General features: G+C 25.7%; 1 protein-coding gene across 2 annotated transcripts in view; it reads left to right on the top strand.

Annotated features, from left to right (window-relative positions):
- Nucleotides 1–504: 504 nt before the first annotated feature.
- The window catches only part of LOC112591193 (transmembrane channel-like protein 3), a 63724-nt gene continuing 52421 nt past the window's right edge, over nt 505–11807 (top strand). Inside the window, exon 1 of one of the 2 annotated variants that reach the window (XM_025334924.1) lies at nt 505–712. In XM_025334924.1, coding sequence (XP_025190709.1) covers nt 578–712 — 135 coding nt within the window. In that variant the 5' untranslated portion in view covers nt 505–577. Of the gene's footprint in view, nt 713–7007; nt 7099–11807 lie in introns of those variants that run through there. The other variant, XM_025334926.1, reaches the window with a different exon arrangement.

Genomic DNA, 11807 nt, shown 5'->3' with positions numbered 1-11807 from the left:
TATTATTGTGTCAAAAGACAGTCCTTAAGTACTATTTAAAATCTCACGGATTTGAAAATATGGTCTTAAAAAGTATATTTAAAAATTCCAAGAAAAAAAAAGAATCTGAATAAATGAATTTTGTATCAAAATGAAAAATGCAGGAGGTAAGCATGTTTGATGAATCACACTGTATAATATAATATACACAAATATACACATTTATACACTTATATATACAGTATATACACACACAAACGTTTTAGCATAATTAAACATCGGAGGCCGTTCCAACACCCTGGATGAAATATTCCGGTTTTTTGCCAACCCCAAGCGGTTGACGTATTATTTCTACGTGGTTTTATATATTTTTTTTAATAATTTTAATTAACTTAAGTACTCCGTATTAAACAGCGGGGTTAATGTGTTTGCACGACGGTGACGATAATCTATACATAAAGCTGTTTAATATCATAACAAGGTGGTTTAATCAAAATCGCGTAACAGGCACACTCGTGGAGAAACTCGTACACGTCCCGCACGTCGTTATACATATGATAGAAATCATCATCATAACATAATACTATTATACACCGTAATGGATATCAACCAAATATCGGAGAAACAGACGCGTAGACGCAGCCGGACTGTCAGCTGGGACCATTCGGTCAGAGCGGATGGCGAACCGTTGACTTACAGGACGACGGTGGACAGAGGTGTTCTATTCCCGCAGGTACGTCATTTTCATCGGAAATGATAAACAAAAAAAATTATACTTTTACCAGTTGTTACTATAATTTATATTGTACTGTGCACGTTAATATCAATATCGCACAATATTTTTCTGTTATATATATATATTTTAGACGGGTGGTAAATGGTTTTTGTCTATGATAGTTTGTACGACATAATATTTTATATGACATAAATAAAGTATAATATGTCCTGTATTTAAGTCCAGATCAACATATCGGTGAGTTAAATTTCATAAAATTTATTTTTAAGTTTTGGATGGCGTGAGATTATTTTGATTCAATACATGAGGATACAATATTATATATCTTAATTCCTATTATGATATTATTACGTCATTAAAGTAGCGCCCGAAATATGAAATTTTAAACTATTAATCAAAATATTTTTTTTAAATGAAATATGTCTTTAGGTAAAAAATATATAAAAGTTAAATCTATTTAAATGCTAAAATAATATGTGTGGTGTAATAATTAAACACAATTTAAAGTTATTATTATACAAAGTTAACATTCTACTATTTATGATAATTTGTTTATTTTTAATCCAATTATTATTAGTTTTTTTTATTGAGTTAAGGTTAAGTTTAATTTTGGAAAAAATCGTTAATGTTTAGCAATTAATTAATTTTATTAATATTCATTATTTAAACAATTTTTAGAGTGATTTTAATTAGAAAAAAGGCTTTATGGAATTCGTTTTCAATTAAAAGGCTTGAATTAACTGGAAATAAATTATCATTGTTTATTTAAACGACTAGTATTCATGGCTATAATAGCATTTAATGCTATAAAAGCCAATTAGAAAAAGTTTTTCAATAAAAGTTGAGTTTCAAATATTCAATATGCCAATTTCAGTTTGTAAACTTAGAAAAAACAAGAGGAGTAAACGAATATTAGATTCAATAGATTCTAAGCGAAGCGATGAATGTATTGATTTTACAATGATGCTTTTTTTTTTTTTGTAAGAATACAGGATAAAATACTTCAATTTTCAACATTGAGGGTGATTTTGGATAGTAATTGGATTTAGTTTTTAGTAAAAGGACCAAATAAAAAATGCTCTGTTTTTTTTTTTTAATAATCGGGAAAAACAAACAAAAATTAAAAAAAAGTTTAACCAGATTTTAACTTCATTTATTTCTTTATTATGTTATGATTTAAAAACAAATAACCATAAAAATTTATCATTTTCACCAAATATTTATATTATTATTTTATCATTATGTATGGTATAATTTTCAAAATATTTAAACTTTTTTTGAGAAGTTAATAGACAATAATTTTAATTTTTAATTTTTTTTTTTTGATATAAACGTCATTAAACAATTTATGAATCGATCAATTTAATGCAAAGTTCCTATAGATGGTTAATATCCCAATTAAAAAATATCGAAAATCTATAATCACAGTATATTTTTATAATATTTAGAATGTTACCGAAATTATTTATTTAAAGAATAAATATTAGTATTAGTTATTTTTTTAAATTTAAAAACATTACTCGTGGAAATTTAAAACTTTTACACATATTATATTATTATAGGATGAATTTTACTATACACAATAACATTTTTGATTCATTGTAAGATATATATTTATATTTTGAATCTATTTTTACTGTTTTATGGTATTTACAGAAAGATTAAATTAAATTTCGAGTTATATACAGTTTTTTAATATGCTTGAAATGTATATTATTATAATTATTAAATACTGCACGGTACATTATACAAGAAAAAATTATATCGATCTATCATAATTCTATAATTCTATTAGAGTAAAGTAAATGGCTTTAATAGCTATGATAAAAAAAAAATTCATTAAGTAATATACTACTTAGTAATATTGTAGGCTAATAGACCGTCCCCGCTCAGAATCAATTTTCGTATATTATACTCGTATGTTAAACGATACATATGTATCATTGAATTGAAATTTGCCACACTCATAATAGTGACCTACTCGATACTTAATGTACAGCAAAACGGTTCGTTCCCATTTGCATAGCTTTTTTTTTTTTAATATTATAAAAAAAAATAATGCTAAATACGCAGTAATAACAATAATATGGTAAATGGCACGTTTTTTATTCATTTATAAAAGCTTAACGAACCATCGTGCTCCGTAGTAATATCTCCAGCCAATCAATCTAGCTGTATTTAAACGAAATCGCAGTACTTACCGACATTACACGCATAATAAATTATTATTAAAGAAAAAATTTGTTATGATGTAATAAATGGAGAAAAAATGGCTTAAAAGTGGCCTATCTTCAGAAATACGATCAAATCGGTAAGAGTCTGCGTTCTATAATGTTGTTAAATAGTAATATTTTATCATTTTAAAAAGTAATTTTATTTAAAATGATAATAAATTAAAATAAGTATAATATGAGGTTGGTCTCAAAACCATAGAAAAAATTGCGTATTACGTATTTAATACTTTGTGTCAATTAAATTTATCTGTTATGCGTTTTGTAGAAAAGTTGTTTTTTTTTTCGTTGTTGTCGGTATATTTCTCATATTGTGCAATTCGATTGACATTATTTTATGGCTATCTCTACCCCAACACGGGCTTAGGCTTAAAAGGAGTAGTGGACATTATATATATTCACTTATATTAAACGTATGCACGTATGAGCGAAGTAATTTAATCGACAGGAAAAAAAATACACCCACACACACGCACAGATATCGATCATCGCGTTAATAAGAGACGGCAGTTTGCTCGACCTGCAGCAGTGACGACGCCGCCGTTGACCGATGTGGGTACGATCGACGTCCGGTGACCGGTGTCGTGTTTGAACTTTCCGATGGCTCGGCGCATCATTTCTCCGATGCCGCCGGACGATCTGCTATTTTTCACACACGTCGGTTGCTGAGACGTCACGGCCGCCACGTCGGGGTGTCGACGTCCCACGTCTTGGTCGATCGCGGCATTTCGCTCCGGCGACGCTCCGGCGAACGGTCGTTTCGTCGACGCGGTCGCCAACCGCACGAGCGATTCGAACTGGTTCACGGCGGCCATCACGTCGGCGGCGCCGCCGTTGCCGCAGTCATTGGACACGTCGCGACGGCCGGCCGGTGAAACGGGAGTCGCGCGCGTCCCGCCGACGGCCACGACGACGACGGCGATGAGCACGGCGAACGCGAACGCCGCCGAAAACCGTCGCATAGCGTGGTTCGCGTGCGCGACTGGCGCGGATCGCACAGGGGTTGGCGAGCGATGCACGTCGCGAAGAGACGCGACAGACGGTTGCAATAGTGTACGGTACGTCGGCGTACCCGAAAACGATGTTGTCACGTACCTCTCCGGGCGACGGCGTCTGATGTGTCACGAGAATTGAATTTTGGAGAATAAAAAGAGTTGCTAGGCGACAGCAATCAAAAAAAAAAAACGTCGTCCGACAAAGCGTTCGTCGATCCGTCGTTGTACGTTTTTTTTTTTTTTTTTTTTGAAAACCGTTTACAGCGACTGGAAAGTCAAACGTATTTTTCGAGACGTTTATTGTCCACTGCAGAGCGACTGTTGTGTGCGCAGTTCTGCACTGTCTGCAGTCGATCATACACGTTCGTGATAATACAGTAGTCGTCGTATCGTTTTCACTCGTCAATAACGAGATGCTAATACTTAATTGACATACATTGTGCTTGTGTGTGATATTATTAAAAATAATAATTGTTAGATAAGAAATTCTAGTAAAACCTACTATTGGATAAACCGCATAAACTACTCATATTTATACGGCTATATATACGTACAATTGGAAATAACAGTACGTAAAAATACACGGCATTAGTGATCAATCCCATCCCCCTTAATTGTAGAATTGGAGTATTACAAATAATTCATTAATGTTTTTGGTTGACTCGAATTCGGTCGGGTGAGGGAGCAGGGGCTATATCAGTAATGCCTAATATTTTATTCGGCGTGCTACTTGGTAAACTTCGAGCGGGCCACCAAATACAAAAGTACGAATAATCCCAATCTTAGCTAGTAATATAATTTTGTTATACATAATTCGAACCAGATTTTTCATTATTACTAAAGTAAACTCAAGTTTAAACTTCACATTAAACATTGTTTTAATTTTATTATTATCATTACTATTATAAAATAAATTAATATTATTTTACTTTTTTTAGAACATTTTATTTTATTTAAAAATTTGTATCGGGTCACACAAAATACCTTGGCGGGCCACATGTGGCCTTCTGGCCGCGGGTTGGGCACCATTGGGCTGTATGATACACTTTTGGTTTTTTTTTATTTTACACAAAACTGGTGTAGTAAATAAATTCCTAATTTTTAATTTTCATTAGATACACATGTAATGATTGATATGATTATGATAACTAATAAAAAAAATAAATATTTGGAAGTTAAAAAAGTATTTGAAAAAAAAAAATTATATCACATTACCTCAGGACGGGGCAATGTGTTACAATACCTGAGGTCAAATGATACAAGTAAGCCAATAAATAATTTTATATAATAATAGACTTTACTACATTTGTCCAATCAGTAGGTTGTGGGTAATTATAACTAAAAAGTTCATATTGAAGATGAATATTTAATCAAAATGTATAATAATAATTAATAGGTACTTTTTATATTAAAAGTAGACATATGCAAAATTTAGTTGCTAGTATAATAAAATTACATTTAACCTTGATTTTACTAAATCACATTTGTACAAAACAATTTAAAAAAAACATAGATAAATTAATAGTTTAATATACACAAATACAAATTGATTTAGATTATAATGGAGTTTTATAGTTATATTAATATTTAACATTGTAACAGTTAGCCCCAATTGGCCTTAGGTATTTAACGATTTTGGTTATAAGTTATAATACTATAATTAATTTGTACAAAAAGAATAAAGATAATTCTAGGAAAATATCATTCTGCACAAGATATACTGTAAAATGAAATTAAAAAAACTTACTTTTAAGAATAATTGTAGAAAAAAACTTAATCGATAAAACATTTTTTTTAAACACATTTTAGTTTTTTAAAATTATTTATAAAAATACGATTGTTATTAAACCGGCTTATCAATGATATACGCACATGGTTGAAACCGATAATTCTACGTAATTATTATGGTGTTACCAATTATTGTGTAGTACAAATAATTGTTACCGTAACACTTTGCCCCGTTATTACTATATTCAAGTTTAGTTACGCAATTCACATAAAAATCCTTACATAGTTACACCGTATAATGAAATCATATATTATGGAAACTTTTTAGCTACATGTATCGCCAGGATACGATTATAATAAAAATTGATTTATTTGTTTGGAAAATTCAAATTTTTAGAAAATTTTTTTACGTATGTTATATAGGTCATGAAAACCCTCAATATTCTTGACTTAAAACTTTTACTTACATAATTAATTTTACTATACGTAACAAAATTTTCAAAATAAGTATACTCTTTTTATGATATTAGTTTATTACCTATTAATATCACAAACCTATTCTCATTGTTTGTTTTTTTTTTTTTTTGGTAAGGTGGAAAAGTCAAAAGTTAGTTACAATATCTTGTATACTTTGTCAATAAGTTCATACCTAAAATGCGCTATAATATAATATAAAACTAAGTGTTTAATGTAAATATATTCTTAAGATTTAAGAAGTACAAAATCAATTTTATAAATTTTTGTGAGCTACAAGAAAATGAATACAGACAATAATATTTAAGTTACTCTCTTAACACCCTTAAAAAACAGAAATAAAATAAATAATTTATCATTTTATACAAAGTTTTTAATGATTTGATTGACGTCTTTAATCTAATTGTAAAGTTGAAGTGTCGTGTACCCGTGAGATATATGACTTAAATAACTCTTAGATGCCTCTTTTCGAAATCTGACAGAATATAAGGATATTATAATATTATCGTGAACTGAATTTTAAACAAAGTAAATAAACATCATAGAAATCACATCGATTTCATCTTACATGGTTAAATTAATTTAGAAGTAAAACCCAGTAAATATCATTTAAATTAGTTACATAATATTATTATTGGTCTAACCCAGTGGTTGCTAACCTGTCGATTTTTCCAGGAATATAGGTCGATTGCGAATTAAAATTAATTTTATCATTATCGATCTATCGTGTTATAAATAACCAGATAATTGCTATATTGTATTCTATACATATATTGAATTTACCATTATCGGTCAGTTGCGATAGTGGGAATGTTTATTATTTTCAGTTATAATTCAACTATCAACTACTGTTGATCTTTTTTTTTTGCTCATCAAACAAATCTTCCAGACTCTAGACTTCGATATCGATCATCAGAAACTTGAAATTTAAAATGTAGCTCACTTAAATAAAAAGGTACCAAGTTTATTTAATTTTTTTTTTAGTTATTTTACTAAGTTTTTCCTTTTTGATTCTATTCCTTGTTTATTTATATCAAATATTTAATTTTTAATTTGTAATTAGTATTATTATGTGTTATTTTTCATTAAATTTACTAAAAGGGTGTTATCTATCTATTTATTAACAAATAAATATCATATGGTATAATATATATTATTTTAATAATTAAATATCAATAATATAATAAACGCAATCGTTTGGAAAAATTAAATCAACCTACCGTAAAAATAATAGTAAATAAATAAATAAATAGTTAAAAGAAATACTAAAAATGTTATCATAATAAAATGTACTTAGTGATACAAGCTGACAAATATTAGGTATAATAGATATCTATTACAGATTTTTACTCAAATTAAGAGTTTTTTTTTTGTTTTTAATACAGAATAGTATACTTAAAATTTATATTCATAAAACATAGGCTGTTTGATACAGTAAAAACAGATAAATTTTATAGGTTAAGTAGTTAAGTGAATTTTATAGTATATATAATATATGTAATATGTATATACGTAAGATTATTTATTTTTCGATTTACTAACGTATTCTAGAATTTATGATGGGTCTGATGGATTTGACATGTAAAAACTAATACTATTTGGAAAATGGATCAAAAGCTCCATCTGGTCCATTCGAATTACCCCATATTAATATACACCGTCAGAATGACAATACTGACTTTTACAGTATATATTATATTATGCACACCGGTTGTTGTACAATAAAATTTCCATTTAACGGGTATTCACTAACAAGAACGTTATTATGGAATCGTTTTACTTATCCGTTATGTCAGAGATTTTGGTGATTTAAATGTTTCAGTCATAAATTTGTTTGATAAAAATAAAAATAAATTTAAAAAAATCAAGTATCATTTTAAGCTTATAATATTAATTTATCAGAATGAAATTAACACTATTATTTCATTAAATTAAATTTAAATCGTATAATTTGATATCTGTTCGACTAGAATTATGACAGCTGTGTATCGATTTTAAAAGAAATCATTAAAATGTACGAAGAAAAATAATGCTATCAATAATATTCCTTTAAAATTATGATCGTATTTTATTTTATATTGAGTTACATGCCATTAAATTAAAATAATATTATTAATAGTATCTAATAATTTCTTCATATATTTAAACAAAATTTCCTTTAAAATCGATACACAGATATCATCATTTTACGAAATTTAAATTAATAAAACATGTTGTGTAACAATAATAGACAGGTTAACAAGTTTTAATTAATTATAAAAACAAATACATTATAATGATGTATGTGATATATAATTTACTTATAAATCTGCAAATTATATGTATTGAAAGTCGCTTTTCAATAAAAACATAAATCGCTCACTAAAAAAACAATAACTATTTTTTCACAAATTCATTAAGATTTGAGTGTATACGTAGTTACCCACGATTTTATTTTTATAAAAAATCTTGAGAGTATACTGCGTTCATGGGTATACTCTATGGGAACACCACATTTATATTATTTTACTATGCTTATAAATGTATTATAAAAGTACCTAAACTTCTATTCGTAATTATAATAATATAATTTAATATGCCTAATTTCCTAGATTTTGTTAGATATTTTATTTTAAATATAAATTGAATTTAGAACAACAAAATATTTGAATACTTAACTAAACATATTTTATAAATTTGATCATTAAAAAGTAGTATTTATCAGGTTATGATATATTGATTTTAAAGTAATGATAGATATTTAAAATCAAACTGTTGTCATTATTTAATAAATTGTTTTATTATCTTTATTCTTTATGTAGCACTTTAAGTTTTTTTTATAATATTTAAACATTCTATCTTTATACTATTTTTAAAGTTAGATGGCGCTACTATATATATTTTGGTATTTATAAGCTTTCTATGTATATAGAATACCTAGAGATGTGAGTTTGTATTATACAGTGGTATAAAACTGTACCAGGTAATAAACACATGGTATAAAATTATTTTATACAAACGATGTAAAAAAAAATTGACACGTTATTATTATGAATAATATTTTTATTATTTATTATTATCGTTTATAATAGTAACATGTTTATTTAGCATTTTTGTGTTAGAATTTAGAAATGACTTAAATAAATTGTACCTAATATTATAATATTGTTAATATAGGTACAATGAGATAGTATATAAGTATTAATTATGGTTTTCGATTTATTTCAATTTAAAAATCTAACATAAAATACAGGTAAGTTTATTTAAATTAAAGATAAAATAATTTTTTTACTAAATTTCTGATATTAAATATAAGTAATTAATACTTACAAGAAGTAAAACGTGTGGAACCAAAAAGTTAGTAGATATAATTACATGTTAATAGACAGATAACGAGGTAACTAAGTCCTAATTTATGTAATATTTTAAGAATATAATTAACTATGGAATATGAATTGTAATTAAAATATTTTAAATTTAAATCATTTCTAGTCACTGATATATGAATGTATGATACATCATAATTAGTAATATGAATAAATATTAATTTGGTTTAAAATAATTCTTGTTTTATGTATTTTTTTAAAATATTTTCTGACCTTTTAGCCATTTTTCAATTAATTAATTTTAAAATAACTCATATTCCATAATTAACAATAGTTTTATAATCTGTATTCAATTTTTGATAATTTAAAGTATTAAAAAGATCTATACGGTATAATACTGGTATTATAAAAAAAAAAAAAAAAAAAAATAAATAAATGAAATACTATATTTTAACATCTCTATAAATATTACAATAATATGTTAAATCAATGAGAAAACTAAATAATTTTTGTAAATATTATAACAATAGTTTAAGCAACATAAAATTATTTATAATATTAACATAAATAATGTATTTAATATATTATATTCAGTCAGAGTTTAATTAAAAAGAAACCATTGATTGTACTTAACTATGTAAGTTTACAAAATATCTATGCTTATATATATTATTAACCATTTTTTTTATTTATGAAGTAGTGAAATGGGATATGTATGATATAAATTTATGTCTTTATTGTATAATTTATTAAACATATGACATTCAATATTTCAAAAAAACATGAATGTTTTTTTTAAAAATATTTTTTTTTACATAATTTTAAGTAAAAACAACATTTTTCTAAGAAAAATATACTCTTCATTTTTTTATTAACCTTATTTTTTTAATGGAAGTATACATTTTTATTTTTTAAAAATATATAATTGCAATAATTCGATAGATATACAAAAATAGCGTTTTGTCGAGTAGATTATGAATTGTAAATCATTCATTGTACAGTTTTTTTAAATATTTTTTTTTTGAAGTATTTTAAATTTTAATGAGTGGAGTTGAATGGTATAGATAAGGTACCTTGCAAAATATTAAATCTCTACCATGCTCATAGGTACATACTATAAATATTTTTTAACTTTATAGCTTATTGACAATTATTAATTCAAAATTTGAATTTATGTATAAAAATATTTTTAATTATAATCTGCTTTGGAATATTAAGATAAAATGTATGTTATACAAAAAGTTAAGAAAGAAATATTTAAAAACCATTAAATAACGAGTGCCTTACGTTAAATTAATCACCCCGTGTAATTGTAATTTTTTTTTGTTTTTTATTTTTAAAATTTTTGTATTTTTTAATTTTATTAATAGATGATTATAAATTTATTATATACTGTTTAATAGTTAACTGGTAATTTTCTAAACAATTGGGTAAAGGCTTAGAGTTTATGAGAATATTTTTTATTTTGAATGTTAATTTCATGAGTTGTAATGGTTTTTTTTTTTTTAACTTTTTGATTAAATGTATTTGTTTTTATTCTTTTTAATTATTTTATATTGGCATGGTAACGAAAACTTGTATGTACCATCTTTATTGATAGACAATAATATTGTGTTTATGGAGAAGATTATAGCTTTATTATACCTATAATATTATATATTATTACTTTTCTTCAATGATCAATGTGTAAATACAATTTTTTCTTATTTATTTGAGTTTCATTGTTCTTGAAATATAATACAATCGAAATATAGTTACAGCAACGCTATCTAACATCATACTTGTTTTTACGAATACCAGGATGGTACAGTTTCAAAAGATAAATTGGATTTAGTTATGGTTTTATAATATAATAATTATACTTTTGTATTTTACTGATTTTATTGGTTTATTATTTCAATTAATAAACAAGCAACGATAATTTTATAATGTTATACATCTAAGTTCTATATGAAATTTGTTTTATTCACGTTGACCAATTGTGACGACTTTCTGTTATTTTATCAGATATTTTGATTTTATCATCGTAAAAGTTTGATTCTGGGTTCAAATACTAGATATCGCAATACTATACATGATACGTATACATTTTATTATATTTAAAAAGTAGAAACAATTACACTAATATATCGTTTATGACGTAATTGTTTATGTTTTATATTCAATGAAGTGTTGTTTTGATAAATTATTATGTTTTAAAAGTATTTGTATTTTAATTTAAGTGTAAGGTAGAAATAAAATTATAATAAGATATATAATTCATGAACATTATTATATTCAAATTTATAAAAAATTCCCTAGAAATATATCTTTATTATGGTGAGATTTTTTTAATCATATACTTATAATTTGAATAACA

This window comes from Melanaphis sacchari, unplaced genomic scaffold (assembly GCF_002803265.2).
Source record: "Melanaphis sacchari strain LSU unplaced genomic scaffold, SCAv2.0 Contig12_pilon_pilon, whole genome shotgun sequence".
NCBI classification, from domain to species: domain Eukaryota; kingdom Metazoa; phylum Arthropoda; class Insecta; order Hemiptera; family Aphididae; genus Melanaphis; species Melanaphis sacchari.
This window is presented reverse-complemented; position numbering and strand designations above follow the sequence as displayed.